General features: G+C 37.3%; 1 protein-coding gene and 1 long non-coding RNA gene across 3 annotated transcripts in view; one reads left to right on the top strand and one right to left on the bottom strand.

The window, feature by feature from the left end:
* Positions 1 to 26186, top strand: part of PLCB1 (phospholipase C beta 1) — a 670290-nt gene that overhangs the window by 445779 nt on the left and 198325 nt on the right. For both annotated transcript variants that reach the window (XM_072800101.1, XM_072800102.1), the window contains exons 5-9: positions 3593 to 3672; positions 5473 to 5526; positions 7105 to 7180; positions 13603 to 13703; positions 14942 to 15108. In XM_072800101.1, the coding sequence (XP_072656202.1) occupies positions 3593 to 3672; positions 5473 to 5526; positions 7105 to 7180; positions 13603 to 13703; positions 14942 to 15108 (478 nt within the window). The remainder of the gene's footprint in view (positions 1 to 3592; positions 3673 to 5472; positions 5527 to 7104; positions 7181 to 13602; positions 13704 to 14941; positions 15109 to 26186) is intronic.
* On the bottom strand, positions 10156 to 16775 carry LOC140618111 (uncharacterized). Its single transcript, XR_012018290.1, has 5 exons — positions 16621 to 16775; positions 15419 to 15517; positions 13435 to 13505; positions 12825 to 12907; positions 10156 to 10666 (listed from the first exon to the last, which is right to left on the bottom strand). It is a non-coding gene; the product is annotated as an uncharacterized lncRNA (long non-coding RNA).

Raw genomic sequence — 26186 nt, 5'->3', positions numbered from 1 at the left:
TGTCTATGAAAGTAGAAAAATAAACCCTCTAGATTAAAATTAGAAGCTGTCCTTCCAGTGCCAGACTCATCAGGGCCCAGCATTGGATTTATGAGAACCCTGTCAGGGTGGCATCAGTATATCCTGCAGCAAAGCATATGCCATAATCTCAGGATGAGCCAAGGCTGCTTTAAGCGGCGCTGGCCACAACTTTTCAGCCATGTCATTCTTAATGCAGCTCTGAGATTTTTTTGGTTATTCTAAAACAAATAGCCAAAATAATTTCTTTATTTGCTTGGGGAGCAAGCAGACAAAGAATAGAATAATATTTCCTAAACCAGGTCCTGGCACACCTTGCTACTCAAAATTCTGATCCTGGCCCAGCAGGATGCTCAAACAAACGTTAATGTGCATAAAAATATATGGATTTCTTGAAAAATATGTGGATTCTGAGTCCAAAGACCTAGTGTGGAGCTTAAAGTATTTCATTTCTACCAAAATTTCCATCAATGCTGCAAGTTTCCTCTAGAACCTTGCTACTCGTAGAGTGGTTCAGTAGACTTCCCTTGGGAAGCACATTCTCTGTCCCTTCCCCAGACCTCCTCAATCAGCATCTGCATTTCAGCAAGACTTTTGCCCTCTATTGCCCCCAGCATTTTCTATGTAGATGAAAGTTTCAGAAGCACTGCTCTAGCACATATGGGAATCTATTCCTTCAAGACTTTGGTTGCACAGTGTAGCTACTTCTGGTACCCAAAAGTCCTGAAATATGTTACCTGCTAGAGCCAGCTCTAGCAGTGCTCTCCCCATGTCCCTTCCAGTCCTTTTCCACTTTCACGTACAATGCCTTGGTGACTTTCACTTCCAACAGCCAGGACCCTTGTCTCTTTGTTGGCTGCTCCCTCTGGATGTTGGGACCCAATTTAGCTACTATCAAGGAAACCAGGAAGTGCCTGGGGATTTCCATCCCCTCCAGAAGCCTTTAACCAAGACTAATAGGCACCGGGATTGCCACACTCCAGTTTTCTCGTTCTTCATCAAAAACTCAACTTTGATGTGTGGTCTTTGTCAAGATAAAGTCAAAGTTACCATCTGCCTTCTTCCTTCTACACTTCTACTCTCTGCCTTCCTACCTTCCCAGTCCTGCTTAGTCCCCTATAAAGTTGCCAGAAAACACTTCATTTTAAACCCATTCCTCATAAATCTTTGTTTCAGGGTCTGCTTCTGAGGAAACCAAAGTAAGACACATGCTGTTTTAGCTCAGTGTTATATAGACTGAGACCAATATCCAACAAGAGTTAGGTGATTTCTAAAGTTCCCTTGGTCGATACATTAGTCCCTGAATCTTTGATTTAGCCTGGGTCAGATCTTTTGAACATCTCAAAAAGGCTGTAGGAGGCCAATGAATTCTAAGAATTCCATACTTGGAAATTTAGATGCCCACATTCTCAGAATATGATGAAAATAAATTATGCTTGACTTGCTTAATGAGCTGTGGCTGTGTGGTAAAGGTGGCAATGATGCTGCCCTTCAGCTGGCTTTATAAAGGACCCATACAAAGAGCCAAGGATCTAGAAGTCCAGCACTGACCAAATGCTACAGCAACATCCACCAGCTACCTGTGACTATTAAGTACTTGGGAGGTTGCCAATGCCAAATGAGATGGTCTGTAAGTGTAAAATCCATTCTTCACTTCAAAGACTAAACACATAAAATACATATAAAATATCTCAATTTTATGTTGATTATATGATGAATAATATTTTTGAAATATTAGCTGAAATAAAATATATTATTAAAATTAGTTTTACCTGTTTATTTCTACTTTTTTCATGTGCCTACCAGAGAATTTTAAATTATGTACGTAACTCACGTTGTATTTTTATTGGGCTGGATATAATAGGAAACTTACCTTTCAAACTAAAAGGTGAGACCCAGTTAAATTTCTGGCTTTCACAATACTTATTTCTGGCGTGGAATTGGTCCCCAGTAAACATGCAAAATGGTACATTGCCCTCAATTACAGATGCTTTTATCAATGCATAAAGTTGCATAGGAAGTATCTAAATTTGACCCTTAGCTCAGAAAATATTATACCAGAAACATATTGTAAAACTAGGGCTAGCAGTTATTATTCCTAGTTTTAAATGATCAAATTTGAGGAAACTTATTTTAAAGCTGTTAAAAATTATTCCAATGCTCTTGCTTATACATAAAGTTCAGTGGTCAGTTATTTTGCTTCACTCACAATTATTCTGTGCTTCGTCTTCCAAGTCTTCCACCAAAAATATATAGAGTTCAAGGCCCCCAAAGTTCTCTCCTAAACTGAGACAGCTTCTTAACTGAGTTCCTTCTTTTTGGTTTCTCAGCCTCAACTCTATTCTCTACCTGGCCACCAAATAACTTCCCTAATACACAATCCGGCCTCAGGTGTCCTCATCTCTCACCCCAAAACTTTCAGTGATAGCACATTTCTTGCTAAATTATCTCTGAATACCTCAACAAACATTAAATGCTCTCCATACTCTGCCCCCAATTCTACTTTTTCTCATCGCAACTCCACTCTTTTATCCAATCTGTTTTAGACTCCTCCCCATTCCTTCTAAGTCATACTTTGCGTGCTTACCTCTGGTTCTTCTCCCAGACAGTTTTCTTTGCTTAGAATTCCCTCTTTCTTCTTTCACCACTGTATACCCCAAGTCCTACCTCAAATATTAATATCTGGTATAATATAATATCTGGTATATTATCAACGCCTTAAGTCAGGAGGCAAAACACAGAAGACCAATAAAACAGCAGAAGTCACACAATTAGATGGAAATGCTGTTGAACTAAAAAACTTGGTTTCTTAGGTCTCATGTCTTCTCCTAAAGAACTGGGGAGGGGTGTGCAAATGTTAATTTCATGTTCAAAACCACTCAGAATGTAGCTTCAGCTTTTGGTGTGGATTTGCTCTTTTCCATTTTCTTGGAAGCCAAGTGAGATCACTGGTGAGTGGTGTGAGGTAGGAATTGCGATTAGGGGAGAAGTAAAGGACTGACAGAATTAGGGGGAGGGAGAGTGTGACATTGTGACTGGGACTGGTTTCAAGAACTTCTAGAACTGTAACATTTAAAAATTCCCTGTTATAGTTGCTTTGCCTTGAGTAGTAAAGCAGGAAGATTACATTTGAAGGAGTGCTAAAAATATTTTCGACTTTATTTTCGACTTTTCTATAACTCTTTAACTCTTTATAATGCTAGGAAATTAGTAAAAAGTATTTGGTTCCTGAAAGGCAACATGCCAGTTTCCTATCAGTAGGCATTTTTAGAAGCAGACAAAATTTTGTTTATGTCTAAAGAATAGTTCCTTAGAAAGGAGAAGTCACTCAGGGACGTGAATTTAATTATATCATTTTTATAAAAGAAGAAGGAGAAGGAGGAGGAGGAGGAGATGGAGAAGAAGAGAAGGAGAAGAAGAAGAAGAAAAGAGAGAAGGAGAGAGAAAGAAAAAGAAAAAAATCCCTTAGGCATACAAATTGAACTAATTTGCCTTCCTGGTAGTCCAGCTAAAAACATGTGTCTAATGACTGTAGAGTATTTAAGCTAATGCAAGTGTGATTTACATCTTTCAGGAATGGACAAATGAGGTTTTCAGTTTGGCAACAAACCTGCTGGCCCAAAACATGTCAAGAGATGCATTTCTGGAAAAAGCGTAAGTAGCTCTAATTTTATTACTAAGGGTGTTGCTTCTTCTGAGTCAGTTTCCTTTCTCCTTTGTGAAGTCTTTTGTTTATGCTGCACTGGCTTCACACATTGGTAAACACAAACTTCCCTTTGGGATTTGTTAGAGAACTGATACCTCCACTGTTTGGAATTGGAAAACTTCCAAGAAAGATCACTCTTTTCCTCCAAGCTGCACATCCGTGTTAGGCGGAGCTGCCCTGAATGTCAATGCCTTTGACACACAATAAGGAGACACGTCCAAATCCCGACAGCTGTGCTCAGAACCAAGAATTATTAATTTCAGAGAGGCCCCCGTTTCTACATATGCCTGTGTCATATCAATTATTAATCTGACAAAGGGAAAGAACAACATACGGTACTCATTTCTCTAGAGTCTCAGATCTGATAGATGCTATAACTTCCCTGCCTACCTAAATCAATAGACTAATGTCCTGATTCCTGCCCTTAGACTAACATCGCAGAAAGCGTTAGTAAGAAAAGAGAAAAAGATGTGGAGGAAGGCACAGAATGAAAAGGAGAAGGAAAGAAAAGCAAAACAGGATTACCCAATCACTCTGGAATTACAGTCTTTCTAAAAATAATTTGACCAAGGAAAATAATGATTTTTGCCAGATGAGCAGCAAGGAAGGCTGGCTGTGTTCACTTTGGAAGCTATGTATGTCCAGGAGGTTGGGAAGCCTTGAAATCAAAACCACAAGCAGAAACATTACTAGGTGGTCCTCTATTTTATTAACTTTCTCTTTTCCCTCTTCTGTCAGGCATACCCATTATTCTAGACCAAATGATACCAGCCTACATTTCTTTCTTACTCTTCTGTGAATTGCTTTTACTGTCAGTACTTCATTGGTCCTCACTTACAAGTTTTTTCATATGATCATCTCCTTTTTTAGTTTGTCATCTTGAGGACCCTTCTAATGCTTCCCCTTCCTTTCTTCTTTCTTTTTACTGACTTTGACCTTAGCATCCCTCATCTAACAGACATTTCTAGAACATTGGTTTTGCCAAGTGGTATTAGTGGAAGGGGACACAGAGATTAAAAAAAAAAAAAAAAAGATGTCTTATCTCAAACATCGCATTTTATACTTGGCTAATCATTATCTATTGCAAATGTCCCTTACCAACAAGCATATCCCTATGAATAGCTGCTATGGACGTTCTAGAACATCCCTTTTGATAAATATGTAATAGGCATTTCTGCTACATATACCTCTAGATGTGGGATTGATGGGTCATATGCAGTTTCTTAACGTGGTAATCCCAGTCCACACACTCATCAGCAGTGTTGGTAATTTCTATTGCTGTCTCACTATCCACATATCCTATAAGCAATCGAAGAGATAAATGGGTAGTTATACTGAAACATTGGAATACTTTGCAATGAGAGTGAATGATCTACAGCTATAAGCAAAAAATGAGGATGGATCTCAAAAACATATTATTGCATGAAAGAAACCAGACCCAAAAGAATGTGATTCCATTTATATAAAGTGCAAAACCAGCCAAAAAGAATCTATGTTGTTTAAAGTCATAATAATGATTCCCTTTGTGGGCCTGGATGTGGAAAGGGGGCACAAGAGGGGCTTCTGGGATGCTGCTAAAGTGAAAAGTTTCTATTTCTTGAGCTGAGTGCTGATTGCAGAGATCTGGACAGTTTGTTAAAATTCAGCAAATGAATTTTAAAATATGCACGAGCCCTTTCCTATGTATTTTACTCTTTAATAGACAGCTTTATAAAGTTTAAACACTTGTTTTTCTGTTTCTCTAACAGCTATACTAAGCTTAAGCTGCAAGTCACTCCAGAAGGGCGCATTCCTCTCAAAAAGTAAGCTATGGGAGCATTTCCCAGTCAGTGTTCATGTTCTTTTCTCAAAGATTTGACTCTGTGCCATGGCTCTGTTTTGTTTCTCTACTGGCCCAAGTGGAAGCATAAAAATGCATGGTAACCCCATTCTCCTTCATGCTCCATATTCACAGGAGTGCAGCTGGTTTCCTCATAGAGATTTTCCTGTGGCATCATTTTCAAGAAACAACAAAGCAGGAAGAGGGGGGAAGAGGTGGGGGAAACTTACTGTTAAACTTAAAAGGCCATTTGAGATTCCGATCTATTCTAGGAATGGTAACTGGGTGACTTCAGTGCTTCTTGCTACCAGAATGATGCTAGCCTTGAAGGAGGGGCTGCAAACTCAAATGTCAACAGAAACCAGGCAGGGAACTTACGTGATGAAGCAGGCCAGGAGCCAGAACTAGTGTGATGTCCCATCTAGAGGAGACAACAACAGTTCAACTCCACCATAGTCCTTGTGGGATTGGTGGGCTCTAGGCACTAGATTTTGTCATATTTTAGTAGAACCCATAATTCAAACTCTTATATTCAATTCTATCTTTAATATAATGCTTAACACTCTATTTATCAATAAATTGACCACTTTTTTATTTGATGTAGAATTGATACACATAAATTTTATTTTTTAAAACCAAATTACTGGGCAGCCCCAGTGGTCCAGCAGTTTGGCGCCGCCTTCAGCCCGGGATGTGATCCTGGAGACCCTGGATCGATCCCACGTCAGGCTCCCTGCGTGGAGCCTGCTTCTCCCTCCTCTGCCTGTGTCTCTGCCTCTCTCTCTCTCTCTCTCTCTCTCTCTCTGTGTGTGTGTGTGTGTGTCTGTCATGAATAAATAAATAAAATCTTTAAAAATAAAATAAAAATAAAATAAAATAAAATAAAATAAAATAAAATAAAATAAAATAAAAAAACCAAATTACTGGGCAGCCCAGGTGGCTCAGCAATTTAGCGCTGCCTTCAGCCCAGGGCCTGATCCTGGAGACCCGGGATCGAGTCCCACGTCAGGCTCCCTGCATGGAGCCTGCTTCTCCCTCTGCTTGTGTCTCTGCCTCTCTCTCTCTCTCTCTCTCTCACGAATAAATAAATAAAATTTAAAAAAAAATTAAAACCAAATTACTGACCAAAGAAAACGCATCCTTAATCTTCGACCTTTGACTTACTAGCTCACAATAGACTACTGCTAATTATGATGTTAAATTACTTTATTAATAGTAGTAATTACTTGTTTATTAATAATATTAATAATGCATATCTTTAGCACAATAGATATCAGTAAGGAGACAGTGTCATCAAGGATGTATTTTAGTGCTTAATATTAGAGGCTACTTAGTGCAATGTGTTTTAATTGGGTCATCACCTTTGCCTTGAAATATTGATTTTACATTAAACATTTTGAATTTAAAAAACACATACATAGATCTTTTAGAACATACATGCAGATACATGGAGCAGTGGGTATCTTGAATGACAAAAAGGCCTGATTCAATGGGATACCTTTGGTTGGTGTCATTTATAAGTGTATGACACAGATCTCTCTGTTGTGATTTCACTTCACAGCATATACCGCTTGTTCTCAGCAGACCGGAAGCGAGTTGAAACTGCTTTAGAGGCTTGTAGTCTTCCATCTTCAAGGGTGAGCATGTTGCTTTTCTAAAATTAGCACTACTAAATAGCTGTGAATAATTACACTGAAACATAACTTGCCCCCATATTAGTCAAACACCTTTTTAAATTAAGAAGACCATAGGACTTACTTATTAATATTTACAATCTATCGGGCTGCTCTAATTTTATTTTCTTTCATTCCCATAAGCCCAATATTTTTATCTAGATAAAAATTTGTTCTTTGTAAATACTAATTTTTTTAAGACCATCTAACATAAAAATGTATTGGCCAAGGGACACCTGGGTGGCTCAGTGGTTGATCCTTTGGCTCAGGGCATGATCCCAGGGTCCCAGGATCGAGTCTAGCATCGGGCTCCCCATGGGGAGCCTGCTTCTCCCTCTGCCTGTGTCTCTGCTTCTCTCTCTCTGTCTCTCGTAAATAAATAAAGTCTTTAAAAAAAAAAAGTTAGTATTACAAAAAAAATGTATTGGCCAAAAAGTATTAGTGTTGAGAATTTAAACTTCTCATTAATAACAAATTCTTTGTTGATATCTCTGGAGACATTAGCTAATAATTATGGATTATTATTAGGAAGATATTGGAAATATCAATTTCCGGGGCTGTGTTCACAAACTTTTTGCTGGGAGGGGTGCAGGATCAGTTTAGAGACTGCCTACTTTGCTCACGGTGGTAAGGTACATGCAAGGACAGCTGTGTAACATGTTTTTTTTTTTTAGACCCAACACATTGGAGGCACTCAATATATATTGCTCACATAAATATTAATTTGCCTTCATTTCAATGCATTTCTATATGACTGGCTCTAAAATTATTTGTTACCATCGTATCCGGGAGAGCAGAGCCTGTTGTATAAAACAGCCTTTTTCTCAGGCTATGTGCAGAACTCACCTTTCTATTGCAAATTATTTTTATCCTAGTATCTAAGCAACTAGTAAGCTCTTACCCAAGGATAACACTTACACTATAGGAAGAGCATTTGAGCCTCTTGAAACACTCTGGCAATGTTCAAGTTGCACTGAATGAAGTTGAGAAGTCATTCCTAAACTTATCATTAGGTTATGAAAAAGTATTGAGTGCTATTATTAAATTTGTCAGCCCATTCGTGTTGTGAATACTTTTATTAAGGTCCCTGGTAGGTAACAGAAAGAAAAGAAAGAGTGCTCCCCTACCCTGCTATGGGTGGAAAAAGCTGGTGATGCTGCCAACACTGGGCAGAGCCATGGAGAGGCTCCCCCAAACATTTTAACCTTCACTTTCATAAGCAAAATAAAATGACCTTGATTATTATTTCTCTTTCCTAAATGTTCTAGGGGTAGGAAAGATAGGCCCGTTAAGGTCCCATCGTTTGCTTAGCAGATTTCTTGGGCTCTTATTACCGCCTTCAAGCACCAAGAATGTGGTAGTGAGCAAAATATAGTCCCAGGATGCAAGGACCACAGAATTTCTGGAGGCACTCCTCAAACATGTGGACTGACACATGTGTAAATGGAGCGAGGAAGGTGCCATGAACAAAAGGAATGGAGTGCTGGCATAGGGAATAAGGTTGGATCATTCCAAAAAATAAAACAATGTGTGCAAAGCCTTAGGCTGGAAAGAATTTACCAGTCTGAGTATCAAAAAAGACTTCTGCATTTAAGCATAAAAAAGAAGCGTGAGAGATGAATTTAGAAAGACATGAAAAGAATTCTTTTCCTCTGCAATTGCTCCTGATTTTACCTTTACTGAGTAACATCTTACGACCAAAATTTTTAACTTATTATAAAACTAGCTAAGGCAAAGAAAGGATAGAAAATGAAGCTGAATAGAAAATCAAATCCATCAACCAATTCTCTGTAAATTGCAATTTTCTAAACAATTGGATTCTGACAATTCAGTCAATACATATAAATTGAGTTTTTACAACCACTATGTCTATTATAGGTTCATGCTTTCAGACCAATATCAACTGGAGACATTTTTTTAAAAAAATGAGATTCAAATAACAGAAGTTATGTTTAAATTGAAAAAAATATATATCTTTTGTAAATTAGATGTTATAACAATTTTCTCAAAACAAATTGGAGATTTTGAAAAAAACACAATCAACCTCCATCATGAAGTCTTGAAAGATCATTATCCATGGGAAAGTATACTTTACTTGGAAGACTTAGGACTTGTAGAATTAGGATGCTTTCAGAAGATCTAAAAATCAAACACAGTTTCAGAGCTAGGAAGTAAATGTTTTCCTGAACTGACCGTATTTTAAATCCTTGTTGTAGTTTCATACCTACAGAGCAGTGGCTCTAGAAAATATCCACTAAATAGGGAAAAGATTCTGGATATACTAACAAGAGGTGTTTTAAACACTCCACAGAAGAAAAGGTTACATAAATGGTAGATAATGCTGCATATCTGGGAGCCTCATTTCATAGCCAGTGGTCGTTCAGACTAGATTGAATTGTGTTCTGTAAATAGATACATTACCAGAAACACAGTGGATATCCTGTTGAGACTTTTAAAACATTATCTTTGTGCACATTGTTAGGGATAATTAATGCACTTGAAGTTGTATCCTGGCCAACATGATCCACTAGAATAACTCATTCCTTTAGAGGGTACTCCTTTAGAGATTACAGTTGCTTGCCAAAGTTACCTTAATTGTTAAAAAGTAGCACTGTATCTAAAAAGAGAGACAAAGCAATTACTGTCCTTCTATTAATAATCCAAACATTTTCCAGGGAGACCTTCAGAGACCTTTTCATATTCAGAAAATTACCACTTTACCCACAAACTTTCTGAAACCTGAAAGTAGTTTACTTGTACCAAATTCCTTTGATTTCAAGCTTATTAACTTGAAAATAGCTCAGTGACATTTGGAGTCGTATTATAGTCATTGCAGAGCACTGGCACTTTAATGAACAAGATAGGACTAAATCTGTGAAAAGCTGACCCCAGAACAACACGGATTTAAACCACACAGGTCCACCCACTTATATGTGGATTTTTTTCAGTAAATACAGTACGGTACTGTAAATGTATTTTCTTTTCTCTAGGCTATGTCTTTGTAAGAGTACCATACAGAATATATATAACATGCAAAATCTGTAGTGAATTGACTACTGATTTTATCAGTAAGACTCCCAATCAACAGTAGGCTCTCAGTAACATTTTGGGAGAATCAAAAGTTACACATAGATTTTCGATGTGTGGCAGAGGGTTGACATCCTAAATCCCTGCATTGTTCAAGTTGGGTCAAGTTTATTTGCTTTAAATAAGAAAGTTTATTATAGCTGCGAACTTACATGTGACACCAAGGAAATCAGTGATTATTTTGGATTTAAAGAATACCATACGGGGTGCCCAGTGTCTCAGTTAAGCGTCCAGCTCTTGGTGTTGGCTCAGGTCATGATCTCAGGGTCACGAGATGCAGCTCCATGCTCAGCTCGGATTCTGCTTGAGGTTTTCTCCCTCCTCTTCTGTCCCTGCCCCCACTTGAATGTTCACTCTCACTCTCTCTCAAATAAATAAATAAATAAATAAATAAATAAATAAATAAATAGATTGATTAATTAATTAAAAAAATATTTAAAGAAAGGAGTACCATAAATTTTACTGAAGAATACAATAAAAAGAATGTAAAAAAAAAAAATTCTCCCAGAATGACTATAATATGTTGTGTTTCTCCTATGACTCACACTCAGAATATAAATCAGAAATTTAATCATTTATGTAGCTGTGACTCTTAAAATCACTAATATCAAAATTCTATTTTTAAACCACACTAATAATTTGGTTTATTATGAGTACTTTACCTGTAATTATTTCATATACTCTATAGCTAACTCAACTTTTGGCTTATAGCTTTAGAACAAAAATATTGAGACTAAGCTGATGTGAACATTTAGTTTGTTGGATTACAGTGTGTAATCACATAAAGTTGACATGGGATCAAATGAAAACATACAAGTAAATCTCCATATGCATGGCACACAGTAAGTGCTTAGTAAATATTATTTTCTTCTGAGTGTTTTTTCACATGCATATATGCAAAGTTTTTTCTTTTTCTTATTTTTAATTTGGCATGTGGGTATGTCATAACTAGACCTATGGAATCTGGAAATAGAGATGCCATCAGTACTACCATCAAGGTTTTAAAAAATCTTTTCCTTTTTGGGATTCTTTGTATTCAGCATGGAATTGCAACTACTTCATTTTTAAAGTTTGCCAATACTTTGCAGTTTCTGGAATAAATGGACCTGATTTAGACTACATTACCCTTCTTAATTTTCTCTTTAAAAATTCCTGATAACAATAGCAACAAATAATCACTGATGATCTGTTTTGTATTGGAAGCCTGATGAGGTGGGCCAAGTCTTAGACTACAAGACAAAAGACCTAAGGTCAGGTCCCATGTCCTGGGTTCGCCAGCAAATATTTATTGAGAGACTATTCTATGCCTGGCAGCATGTTTGGAACACAAAGGAATTAAATAAGAGATAGTCAGTTCACTCAAAAACTCAGTCTAGTAGAAAATCAGAAATATAAAAAATATGGGAAAACTGTGTGATTGATGCTATAATGAAAGTATATAAATATGGATTGTGAACACAAAAGAAAAACATGCCATCTTTAATGAGTGTGGTCAGGCAGGATTACAGGAAAGTATTTGAACATTGGGTATGATCTTTAGCTAAGTTGGGCAAAGAAAAATGAGACAAAGAAAATCAGCTGTATTGAAATGGCTTTTTTCTATGTGCTAACATCTAACTGGCAATGAAAATAATATTGTGTTTATTTAGATTATCTCATTAATTTTTTCTCTTTTATAATAAGCCCTAATTCATAGCTGATAAATAAACAATGTCAGAGTTTTAGGAATGCATATTCTATGAAATTATGTGTATAGAATCTTATATAAATGGCATCAGTTGAATCTGATGCCCTATGGGAATTCTGTTCTATCAATTTCCACCTTCCCCATAAATTACATTGATTTATTTAGTAAATATTTATTGTGGACTTACTATATGTTGCACACTGGAGATCTAGCAGTTAACAACCAACACCCAAGTCCTAGCTTATGTGGTTCTGCAGGTTAGCAAGAAATAGAACCATACAACTGGGAGCACAATATGGTTAGAGTGTTGAAATATTACACCAGTGAAATGTAATGGTAGCCCAGAATGGAAGACAAAATCCAGTTCAGGAGGAAGAGGTTTTAAACTAACACAAGAAGGGAGAAAAAAATAAGAGGTCAGTAACACCCAAATGTAATGATCTTACATTGGACCCCTGCTATGGGATGGGCTTTGTTATGTGTAATGCTGCATGTGTTGTTTGGTTATCTTAAAATTTTGTTTTGCAAAATAGATTTTTCCTGCTCTATGAATGGATTTTGTATAGAAAATATTATTTTATTCATTCATTCCACAAATATGAGTCTCCTACTGTTTGCCAAGTGGTGAGCTAAGTTCTCTTATCTATAAGTAGGCAGTGTGCAATTTCAGATAACAATTTTAGGTATTTCTATAAAAGTACATTTCAAAACATATGCATATGGTAAAAGGAAGGGTTTTTTGTTTTGTGGTTTTTTTTGTGTGTGTGTGTGTGGTTTTTTTTTTTTTTTTTGGTTTAAAGGCTTGAAAATAAAAATAATTATATAAACACATACCTGAAATAGGAAAACAGCATGAAGAATGTCTTTCCTGTTAACAAAGGCTTGAATACATGCTTCCGGTTTCCATGGCAGCCCGACTAAACAGAAAAATAAGTCATAGAAATGACTTTCTATATCAATGACTTGCTTCCCAAACAGTAGGACCAAGAAGAATCAGTGAGAAATAATGCCTAGTACTGTCCTACTTAGAAAAACTGTTTTACAATTTATCAGATTTCTTAAGTCAGAAGGAACATTGTTTTAAAAAAAAAAAAGATACAAAATTGAAATTTATGTTTTCATTTTGAAAACATCTGTTTCCAGGTTCTTTGCTCCTTAAAAAAAAAAAAATTCATTCAAACATCTGCTAAATAGCACATAAACAATGTGAGTACTCTTCATGTCCCTGTACTTAAAAATGGTTAAAATGGTCAGTTTTATGGTATGTATATTTTATAACAATTTTTTTAAGATTAAAACCATAAAAAATCTGCTAAACATACCCTGTTTTTGCTAGGTCTAACTTACTTAGTAAATGTACTCTAAAAATTGCCTAACATCCCTTTAGAAGCAGAAAACTCTTAAAGTATAATGAAAAGGCAACAGGAAGTACAGCTTTTGATACCTCAAAGTCAGAGTCCACATGAGCCCTACAGCTGGCCTCATAGATGTTTTCTGAATGTTTACCCTCACCTCCTGGAGAAAGAGGAGAGAGAGAGACATGAAAAAAGGGAAGGGGGTAAGATAGGGAAAGAATAAGACATTTCACTGACCCTGTTGCTTTATTTCCCAGAACGATTCAATACCTCAAGAAGATTTCACTCCAGAAGTGTACAGAGTTTTCCTGAACAACCTTTGTCCTCGACCTGAAATTGATAATATCTTTTCCGAATTGTAAGAGAACACAACATTTTAACCACTTTTTGTCAGCTTGCAGTGGTGCTTAGGGTGGCTCAGACAAGATTTTGAGCAATTGAGGGTGAAAGAACTCTTCGTGCACTGTATATGATAATTATGCTTCTGAGTAATTTGTTGGAGACAATCAACATTCCGATTCCTCAGGTGCAACCACTGCTTTTAATGAGTGGAAGTTTGTTATGATTTGTTGCTGGGTGTTGTTTTAGTATCCTCAGGGGGCTCTGTGTGGTTTAAAGATTAGGGCTAGAATAGAGCATCTTGGCTTTGCGGAGACAGACTCATGATGCATAAAGAACTCTGACCTAGGAATCTGTCATGTTAACGTCTCACACACAGATTATTGAAATAAGAACTTTGGATTGCTAAAAATCCTCCCAGCTGAAAGTCATTTGCTTTTATTTTAGAAAATATATAGTCATTCCTTAAAAAAAAAAAAAAAAGAAGAAAAGAAACAAACCAAAACACCAGGGCAAATGCAGGGCAGTAGCAATTTACCTTTTCTAGTACAGTGAAATCTACATGATGACAGAAAATCAATCCAAAATTTATCAACAAAATAAGGATTTTTTTTCATGTGGAAGACAGGCCAACAGTGCTAAGAATGACGCTGGATTTACTCGCTTTGTGATGCTCGTTGCTATCAACTATTTATTGAGCATCGCAATATTTCTACCATTGAACTTGTCTTTGGGTTGTCAGCAGAATTGAAATGGGAAGCCTGAATCACACTATGTTTGAAGACTTACAGATTTGTGCTGAAGCAGAACTGTAATGAAAAGAAAAATGTACCTAGGCTGTTTATTTTTTTTATGAGTGATAAATACATCTCTAAATGATTAAATGCAATATGGGAATTTGATGACTAAAGCTTAAGTTTAGTGTCATAATCAAAAAACAACCCATTCCTCTATGTTCAGTTGAGAGTGGTGCATCTTTACACGCAAGATGCAATCTTTTCCTACCGTAGATTTTCTTACTCATCTGGTATAGTTCAAAGGCATTGGGATTTAGTGCAGTGATTGCAAAAGATATTTGCATCCCATAGAATACAGTAATTCTGTTGGAGCAACACATTTTCAGGGCAAGATAGGAATGTCAGGATAGCATGCACTTACCAGGATTGGCAGGATTTTGTTTCCCTGTCGTTAAATGCAAATATATGAATGAGACTTGGTAGACAAATATTCTAATTTCTGGTTTTTAATTGGTTTTAGTGGTGCCAAAAGCAAACCATACCTTACCGTTGATCAGATGATGGATTTTATCAACCTTAAGCAGCGAGATCCCCGGCTAAATGAAATACTTTACCCACCTTTAAAGCAAGAACAAGTCCAAGTATTGATTGAGAAGTATGAACCCAACAATAGCCTCGCCAAAAAAGGTCAGTCCACTTTGCCCCAACTATAGGGAATCTCTGGTTTCTTATTATGAATGGGTCACCCTCTGGTAGGTATTGACATCAAGGATTTGTAGGTCAGTATCCAACATTTATATGCCTGCTTTCCTTTCTGTCTCAAATCACTAGTGGTTCAATTAAACTTCAGCATGTGATTTTGTTGTTACATGTATGTATGCATGTAAACATTTTTTCAAATGTCTAATCATTTGTTTTGTCTTAAATTTACCGTGACTGAATGCATATTTCTTAAATAGGAAATTCCCTATCTTAAAGATTGCTTTTTTGAGAGCACCTAGGTGGCTCAGTTGATTAAGAATCCGACTCTTGATTTTAGCTCAGGTCATGCTTTCAAGCTCCACGTTGGGTGTGGAGCCTGCTTGAGATTCTCTCTCTGCGAAAGAAAGAAAGAAAGAAAGAAAGAAAGAAAGAAAGAAAGAAAAAGAAAAAGAAAAAAATTAAAGGTTACTTTTTTCATTCTGGTTCTAGAAGTTCTGTAAAATGACCCACAGCTTTTTCTAAATCTCTAAAACTAAAGAAAATATTTAGGGATCCCTGGGTGGCGCAGCGGTTTAGTGCCTGCCTTTGGCCCGGGTCACGATCCTGGAGACCTGGGATCGAATCCCACATCGGGCTCCCGGTGCATGGAGCCTGCTTCTCCCTCTGCCTGTGTCTCTGCCTCTCTCTCTCTCTCTGTATGACTATCATAAATAAATTAAAAAAAAAAAAAGAAAATATTTAGTCCACTAGACCTTACTTTATTCTAGTTTACACTATTGATGAATTTTTCCACTTGGGAAATAGAAAATTCGGCCTTTTATATGTAAAAAAAAAAAAATCAATGTTTGTAGAAAAAATATGATCCTAAAAATTGATAACAGAACAATAACTCTAAGTTGCCTGAAGTTATAAAGAAATTTATGTTTTTGATTCTGGATAAATGAATTGCCAAAATAAGGTAATAATGATTTACTTCCTAGGAGTTTTCAATTATATGTGGCATCACTGTTTCTGATTCGGGTCTTTAGCTTTCTCTTTACCACTAAGACCATATCTCACCTGGACTGAAATATATTCATTGAGAAAAATGTTATGTTATTGTAAACTGCCTAGGTATTCCATACAGAGGAAAATAAAGTACAATTAGCCAATTATTTAAAAAAATAAATTGCATGTTACTATGCAGCCAGGTCATAAGTTACAGAAACAGCTCTAACAAGCTCATTGTCATTAGTAAGTATGGTTATTGTAAAAGTAGATCAAAAAGTCTTTTTTTTTTTAGATTTTATTTATTTATTCTTGAGAGACACACACAGAGAGAGGCAGAGCCACACACAGGCAGAGGGAGAAGCAGGCTCCCTGCAAGGAGCCCAGTGTATTTATTCTGGAACTAATCCTCTAAATGAAAAAAAAAAAAAAAAGAAAAAGAATCTATAAAGCATAAAAGTAAAATATCACCATTAACTTTATCCTACATGTGTTTAGCTGGGAACTTACAGATGAAATTTTTTGCATTTTGTTCATTTTCTTGGTCAAGCACTTTGCCTTTGTTGTTGTCATCATCCTTATTGTTGCCATGGAGATGAGGTCATTCAAAGGTAACGGGTGACCCAGCCCCCAGCCGTGTGTGTTGGCATTACCAGGCCCACCCCCCTAAATCTACTTACACTTGACACCCTTCCATCCCCACCACCACGGATATGGCATTTCTCCTTATCTTTATTTAGGGAATCACTCCTTGCAGATTTCACTGGGGCAGCTTGACAGTTCCTTCTGAACTGCACCAAAAATAACTAACACAGTTATAACAAATCCAACAAGACCTCTAAAAACAGTTAGCCCGTGACACAAAGGAAACAAATAGCTTTTGTGAAACCAGTGAGGCACTTCAGAGCCTAAACTTTGCCCATCCCTCCACTTTTCACATCACAATGGGGATGGTCCATGCCTCAGCTGGTGGATGACGCCTCCATCCATCATACTCTGACCACTTGCAGGCAGTAGAGAAAAATTTGTGACAGATTATATACAAAGGGAAAAATTTGTGACAGATTATTATAATACTTTATAATCCCAGAAGAACCAGTTTTGATTCTTACTTTGAGATATGATTTATTCATGAAAGACACAGAGAGAGAGGCAGAGGCAGAAGCAGGCTCCATGCAGGGAACCCAATGCAGGATTCATTCCCAGGACTCCGAGATCACGACCCGAGCCGAAGGCAGACGCTCAACCATGGAGCCACCCAGGCGTCCCAAACCAGTTTTGATTCTAATGGAAATTGAAATGATATCTCTTAGCATTTGCAAGTTTATTTAGTGCCATTTTATAGATATACTAGGTATGAATCTCCATAATTACAATAGGCACACAAATTTCAGGTATATTTAAAATACCAATTTCATTTATTTTTCCACAACTTAACATAATACTGATGATAAGCCTCCATGTCAGTCCTGATGTGATTTTTTAAATCACAGATTTCATTTCTTAACCCAAAAACTTTGACAGAAAATGAACTTGAGAGTCATTTTGTTTGCTGCTTTGGGTCTGTTTTTGTGAACAAAGACACCAGAAAAAAAAGTGTTTTATTATGTTAACTGTTATTTCATTGTAAAAAGATAACGATTTTGAAATCTTTCTTTGTAGGATTAAGAAATGGCTGGCTTAGACCTCAATTCACTAGTAATTAAAAAGTTTTAATTATTTTTTTATCCAAAGATGAAAATTGATTTATAAATTTGGTTTTACTGTTCACATATGATGTTTGACTTTAGGATTTTTTCAAAAGCTATTTTTTGAATCTTCTTTATAACATACCTAAAAATAAAATCAAATGAAGTACAATTTAAGTAAGTATTGTTTAATTTCAATATGACAACTGGTATGGATGTGCGAGGAAATTAGCTGTAATTCATTATGTTACTTGCAAAATGTATATTATCATTTTGTAAAGAAGCAAACCAACATTTTGAGGTCAAATGACTTCCTAAGATCTCATACCACGATCTCTTTGAAAGAGCAGATTTTTTAACTTTCAGTCAACCAGTTAAAACATTTTGATTAAAAAACACATAAGAAAAGAAGTAGGATAGTAATAGGATAAAATAAGTATATTACACTGTAATATGCTTATATTAATAAGTATACTTAGAATAAATAAGATAGAAGATAGAAAACAGTATATTATAATTTTTTCTGCTACTTTCATTTTGACTAGTTCTCCAAATGTGCAGAAGTATTGGTTATATTGACCCACAAACTCAATTTCAGTTATCTTAAAAAGACACAACCATATTGCCTATATTTATAAAATGCTAAGAATAAGATGCACCCATAATGTCCAAATAGAACAATATAACTATATTCTCTGATATCAAGAAACTTATTTTTTAAAGTAGGTGTTAAACAAATAAACTACACAAAGTTGATGTATGCTAACGTTCAGTTTTCACAATGCACTTTACATATTTTTTACATAGGACGAAATGTAAAATTAAGTGAAAATTTTTCAATATGGCCAAATACCTAAATGCTTAAACTGATTGTAGGTTAGTCAACTAAACATAGATATGTGAAATGAAAATCCGGAAGGGTATGATGGACTTTGATACTTTGGGGGCCTGCTGTATTGGCGGGTTGGCCACACTTCCATCCTGGAATTTCTGTTTCTGAAGATGTATGTATTCATTATAAATCATCACAGGGTTTCTGTGTAGTTTTAAGTCCAAATGTGCACATGTGCTCCACAAAGAAAAAGTTTAAATCTTGTTGCAGAAAATACTATTCTCAAGGGATTTTGGTTTATTTTTACAATTGAAAATCGCACATTGCAAAATGCCTTGGTCCGTTATGTTGTTTGCCCTGGAACAAAATGTGTAATGCTAAACCATGCTTAACACAGGAATACACAATGACCCCTGCCTCTTCCAAACCAAAGCATCCTGAATGTCAATTTGAAGACTGGTGTCTCCAAAATAGAGTTTGTTTGTTTTAATCACTTACACTTTTTAGAAGGAAGGCGATGAGTAAAATAAACAGGAAAAAGAATAAGTTAAAGCCCTAGGTAACAGACTGCAGATTAGATTGAACTATTGTCTGTAAAAGAAGGCCAAAACTAATTTAAAAAACCAAACCCAGAGAAAACAGTTGTCTTTTGTATTTTTATTTTTCTGTGAAGAGCAGGTGTTCATGAGTATTTGTTAAGCAAGTGAATTAATATAGCAGATTATGGTATTAGCAGATGTTTTAAGCTTCATTCCTTTATTTTTATCAGTTCTTCCTCTTAAATTTTTATAAGGCATGCTATACAAAAGCTTCCTGCTTTGTTGCAATTAAATCATCAAAATGAAACTATATCATCTCTCTTAGTTTTTGATTAGTTCTCACTGAATTAAGAGTTAAATAGTAGAAATGAACTCAAATACAATAGCAAATTGATTGGGTTTTAGGCAAAGCAAATACAAGTTCAGGTATGGCAAGCAAGCATTTTTGCTTCTAATAGTCCTATGCTAATGATTATGCCAGTAGAAAAAAACCCTATTGTGTTTTCAATATGTGTATTTTAAATATTTAGACAATTGAAATATATCTTTATTGTCAATGGCAAGACACACCCAGAGTGTGAAAGAAGCAGCCCTGGACTTGAGAGTCTTGCAAACTGTAGTATTAGGTGGAATTCCTTCAGTAGAAAAATGACAGAAACTTAATTCAAAATGAAGCACAGAAAAAATTTATGGGTACATATGAACAAAAAGTCAAGGAGTGTTTTGTGTTGGTCTCAGCTTATCAATAACCAATGTTTTGTTAGACAGACCCTTGTGGTTCTTGTAATTGCAAGATGCCTTTCACCAACAACCATCAAGTAACAGAAAAAAAAAATAGATGTTTATTACTTAAAAGACCTGGAAACTACATAGCACACCTGGGCAATGCAGCGAGGTCACTTGTAGAAAGAGAAAGGAAGCACACTCGCAAGCTTAGGTTCTGTTTTTATCAGGTTTTGAGGGTGCATGCCTAGGGTTTCATGGACTCACTCTTTATTGGTGAAACATAAAAACATAAGAGGAGGAAGAGAAAAGGCAATTGGCCCAAATGGCCAGTTATTGAAATAAACCAAACTTTCTAATTCAAAGGAGTCTCAGTGTGGGGATGCAGCCTGGCTCACTATCTAGCCATGTGGCTGGCAATGGGCTTATTCAAGATAGGCATCTTTAAAGTGGATGCCTTTTTGAATGGATGCCTCAGCAATCAAAGCTTAAATCAGGCACTACCACTACAAAAAATAAAATTTAAAGCCAAGAACACTGTCAGGGCTTACACTGAAAGATGTTAATGACTGCAGGCATGACTATATCCAGGGGCTCAAATGATGTCATCAAGAATTGTCTTTCTTCATCTCCAATCATTTTCTTGTACTGGGTATAACATACAGGCTTGGGCAGACTCTCTTAAAGTAACAAGAAACCCACCAGACTCCAATACTGAAATTATTTTTACTCATGTGTCCATGGTACCAGAAACCCACACCTGGCTTAAGTCATCCAAAGCCATTGCTGATCTAGGATCACTGTGGCCTGAAGAATAGACTGTAATAATTGGACAGATTTAGGTCACATGACTCTCCCTAGAGCCAATGAGGTCCACTACCTAAAGCACATAGTTTGGACTGCAGGTGGCAGGTAAGTGGTTCCCTGCAATTCAGTCCAGATGTGCTTCCCAAAAGGAGCTACAATTGTTGGCAGGCAACTAAAATATCCCACTAAAACTGGGTCAGAAATCAACTATTCATCCCCACTGTTTACTTCACCTTAGGAGGCCATTTAACCTCTTTGACCCATCGCACCCTCTTGTTCTCTCATTTTTTGAAAAAAAATACATAATTCCCTGAGAGAGTTGCTGGGAAAATTTAGTAAGTTATTCATGATAGGAAGGTTGCATATATTTATTGTTGCCTACAAAACACTGATGAAAAGTGGTCCTTGGTATTTATGCCAAATTATTTCAAACCATTTATGGATCTGGAAGTGTGATTCACAGTATTGGGCAGAGGCATTCCTGAATGTTGCTGTATCTTGGCTAACAGGCTTATGAACTTATGGCAATTAATAAATTAGAATCCTTTGATGATGAAAACAACACAATAAAACATGGAAAGTCTTATCTGTGCACAAATGTTCATTTCTGACTCAGTCATTTATAAATATTTTTATTAAAATGGAATTACAATTTAAAATATGAAGATTTACACTGGAATCTTACTACTTAGTTTGTCACTTAATTTTCCCTGTAGGTTTTGTTTTTTTTTTTTTTTCCCCTGTAGGTTTTTAAAAATCATTGTTTTCCCAGCACCATTTCTCCTTAGTAGGTAGAAATTATAAAGAAACAAAATGATTATTTTTTTGATGTCAACTGCTTATCCTTGAGAGACCAAACATGCCATAATTAAAGGAAAAGGAAGAGTGTTAATGGCTAAGCCAGTTAACCTCGGGGAAAAGGAATTGACTTGCTTGAACTTCAGGTCCCTCATCTGTAAATGGGAGGATACAAACACTAGCAGGCCTAAATGCTCTTCCCAAGTCCCTTGGAACTCATTGTTCCAACACAGTCAACAGCTCCATTATACTTCTCCAAGACTTTCCCTCAGCCCAGCTGCAGCCAGCCTACAAGTGGCAGGCCATCCTGGAAGGAGTAGCTCATCTCTCTTGCCCGTTGTGTGCAACAGTCCTGATGCATGACCTCCCAGAATTCCCCAGTGGGATTGAGCCCTTATTGCCCATAACTATAACTTGCTCCATAATGTTCCCTTTACTAGGCCACCTTTCCTTCCTTTCTCAGTTCTGGACTCCTCTACTGTTATGTCCTGGGGTTCCCTCCTAAACAAGTTACTTGCACTCCAATCTTTGTCTCAAAACCTACTTTTAGAAGAGCCAAAGCAAGATAAGCACTTTTTATAAGCAGTTCTAGCAGAATCAGAAATCAGCATTAAGTGAAAAAAAAACATGGAAAGTGCCCATGGCTCATCCCTTCCAACCTTTCACATAAATATCTTTGTTGCTACCATCCACAAAGGCATGGCCAGTCCCTCAAGTCGTTGGGCTCTCCTGCCTACGAGAGACCTAGCCATTTAGCCCAAACTCTCAAATGGTAGAAAAGGCAGGATGTGGCAACAGTGAGACTGGGACCGTATTTCCTGTACCCCAGTGCGGAGTCCTTCCTCCTACCCAAGACTCCCACTTGGAGTTCTCCATCAGGGCTTACTGAGAAAAGAGATACAAATCAACTATTGAGAAGTTAGCAGTTGGCATCCACAGAAACCACTTTCAGACTTGTCCTTGACATAACCTACTTTTATTTGTGTTTGTTTCTGCTAACAAAGTCTCACAAGGAAGGCCAATGTGTAGGAAAAAAACCTTTCAAAACATTCTTTTGAAGACAGGGGGAGCCAGGCTCCCCCTCCACCTCATCCTCTGCAGGCACTTATGCCAAAACCCCAAGAGATTCAGGATGTTCAGTTTAAAAACCACTCATCTAGAGGAAATATTGACTGGTTTAAAGATCTGCCTCAAAATGAGATGGCATCCATTTAAATTTTTTTATATAGATTACCTGTGTAGCAGGGCAAGAAAGAAAAGAATTGAAATGGATGTACAAAGTCAACTCAAACGAGATAGATTGTCTTCCCCAAAGACGAAGACAGATGCAAACTGGAGGACGTAGCCAGTTCTTTTAATGCCTTAATTATGTTACTACACTGGGAAAGTGGCTGAAAAGCCACTCTAATATTTTATTAAGATCCCATCTAAACTCCACCTATTGACTTTCTAGCCCCTGTGCAAGGTCACAGAAGAATGACATTATCATCTGTGAGTGTATTCCAAGCTCCTCTTGACTTCCAAGAGAGATGAGCTACTCCTTCCAGGATGGCCCGCCACTTGTAGGCTGGCTGCAGCTGGGCTGAGGGAAAGTCTTGGAGAAGTATAATGGAGCTGTTGACTGTGTTGGAACAATGAGTTCCAAGGGACTTGGGAAGAGCATTTAGGCCTGCTAGTGTTTGTATCCTCCCATTTACAGATGAGGGACCTGAAGTTCAAGCAAGTCAATTCCTTTTCCCCGAGGTTAACTGGCTTAGCCATTAACACTCTTCCTTTTCCTTTAATTATGGCATGTTTGGTCTCTCAAGGATAAGCAGTTGACATCAATAAAAATAATGCTCATAGACTTCTCTCTATTTCAGATTGGCTAAAATGAAAAAAAAAAAAGTTTTAAGATAGCCGTTATGAATCCATTGTTCATTAGATGACTTGGTAACTTGTTTCCCTTTCCCTTCCTTGATTGCATTTCCTCTTTTCCCAGGAAGCAGAGGCTTGAGGAGAGGTAAAGTTCTGGCCCAGGATGCCTGGGGTTTTTATTTTGTTTGTTTGTTTGTTTGTTTTTTGCCTCTAGACTTCTTTCAGTGACCTCTGACAGTTCTAGCCAGAAAGTCACAGCCATGTTCATTCACAGCTGAAGTAGCCTTTTCAAAGGAAACAACCAGACAGGAAAAATATAAAGAGCCAAATTCGAATGCCAGTTCCAAAGTGTGGAGAAGTGAGCTTCGTAGCCTAATCTACCCCAGACTGCTGAGTTTTGCTAAAATCACTTTCCCTCAGCCAGGGAAGCCTTCCTTCCCCAGGTGTTTGCCATTTCATGTGAGAGCTGTTGGGACAAAGCAGACGGTGGCTACTTTCCCTACATGTAACCTCCCATCAGAACACAGCATTAGGGACGCCTGGGTGGCTCAGCAGTTGAGCGTCTGCCTTTGGCTCAAGGCATGATCCCAGGTTCTGGGATCAAGTCCTACGTCAGGCTCCCTGCATGGAGCTTGCTTCTCCCTCTGCTTGTGTCTCCGTCTCTCTCATGAATAAATAAATAAGATCTTAAAAAAAAAAAAAAAGAACATAGTATTACCAACTGCTGACTATGACATCTTCCCCCTTCTCAACCGGAGACTGTGGCTCAGTTAAAAGAAAGAGCTTGGCAGATTATACTGTCCTGGAGAAAGGCCACAAAGTCACATACACATTTGGCCGGCCCCCAACATCTGCATTATTCATAGTCTACCATTGTTAATAGTTGATCTTGCACCAAATTAAGTGGGAGAGAAACAGATTAAAAAAAAAACAAAACAAAACAGAGTGAACCAACTCCATGGAAAACAAACCGTGTGGACAAAAAACCCAGATGAGGTGAGATGTGGACCATTTACCCTAATACTTACCAGCTGAGAAATGTGCCACAGCAATAGGTGAAATAATGTCAGGAAGCTGAGCATGACCAATAATTTCATTAATTCATTATAGAGATTCTCGGAACTCTGTTCATTCTGAATCACTGTGATCTCTAGGACTCCAGTGTGAAAGCAAAACAGAGTAGAGATAATATTATTTTAAGATGAAGCCTTAACTGAGCATGATTGACAAAATCAACCTTCTCACCTACCGCTCTCTCTTACATGCAGAAAATAAGCCAAAGATGCTTCTTATTAATGTCTCTGTTTTTCTTCATTTGGGTTCTCCCAGGAGCAACTCTGAGAAAATTCAAGTACAAAGAGTTCGAGAGGTGATCCAGTAGAAAGAATAAAGAAGGGAAGGCAGCTAATAAGGTTGTAAAACAAACAAATTATCCATGTGCATAACCGGAGCTCAGTCCAGGGGTGAACTCTAGAAGCTAGTATAGAACACACACCTGAGTTTCCCACCCATAGTCACTGTGGATGCTCTTAATAAGTGTTAATCTTTAGACACTTCCAACCTGCTCCACATATCAAAGGAGAACTCCTCCAAGGTACCTGATGCTCATTGAAATCTCTTCTTTATTCTAACACATACTTGATATAATTGCATGGAATTTTATTTTAACAAACATATATTGCCTACCTGGCTTAAGAACTTGACAAAGAGGGGATCCCTGGGTGGCGCAGCGGTTTAGCGACTGCCTTTGGCCCAGGGCGCGATCCTGGAGACCCAGGATCAAATCCCACGTCGGGCTCCCGGTACATGGAACCTGCTTCTCCCACTGCCTGGGTCTCTGCCTCTCTCTCTCTCTCTATGTGACTATCATAAATAAATAAAAATTAAAAAAAAAAAAGAACTTGACAAAGAAGTGGAACAAAATACAGACAAAGTCTCTCTTAAGGAGACTATAATTTGGAGAGGAGATGATATATACAAAGAACTATAATACAAGGTAGAATGTAATATACCTCCATTCATTCAGCCAATATCTGTTAAGTGTCATTTGTGTGCTAGGGAAGCTTGGAAGGAAGGGGAAGTTTTATTTATTAAGGTTCTAGAGAGTGTTAGGAATTGATCTAAGAAGGGAAGGCTTTCAAAGAGGAAAGTGACATTCGAGCTATATTTCAGGAATGCTGAGACATTTAAAGCACTAAGAGATAATATCCTCTAAGTAGCTCATCAGAAAGCATTAGTGAGCACACATTCTGGGCCTGCCTTTATTCTAGACACTGGAAGAGATATAAATGAAGGGAGGGTTTGGTCCTTGTCCTTAGAAAGCCAATGCTGAGCCTGACCATGGAACATAACATTCTGGTTGAGAATCTAGAACATTTTGCCTCCTTTGTCTTATGGTCAGGAACCATTGTGAAACATCTCCTCTGATAGAGCAAAATGACAATCCACTAATAAAATGCAACAAACTGTTCCCAAACCTCGGAGAACCTCTAACCCTTAACAATAAATCAGTACTTACACAAATGGGGCGTAAAGACACCAAGCCTGTGTTAAAGAGCTCAAGGTTCTAGGATAAAGAATATACATAAACAGGGATGCCTGGATGGCTCAGTGGTTAAGTGCCTGCCTTCGGCTCAGGGTGTGATCCTGGAGTCTCGGGATCGAGTCCCACATCGGCCCCCCTGCATGGAGCATGCTTCTCCCTCTGCCTGTGTCTCTGCCTCTTTCATGAATAAAATAAAATCTTTAAAAAAAAAAAAAGGAATATACGTACAATTAACCCTTGAACAACATGAGTTTGAACTGTCCACTTGTTCACAGATTTTTTTTCAA

The sequence above is a fragment of the Canis lupus genome, chromosome 26 (assembly GCF_048164855.1).
Source record: "Canis lupus baileyi chromosome 26, mCanLup2.hap1, whole genome shotgun sequence".
NCBI classification, from domain to species: domain Eukaryota; kingdom Metazoa; phylum Chordata; class Mammalia; order Carnivora; family Canidae; genus Canis; species Canis lupus.
Note: the sequence above shows the minus strand (reverse complement) of the source record. Positions and strands in the feature narration are given on the sequence as shown.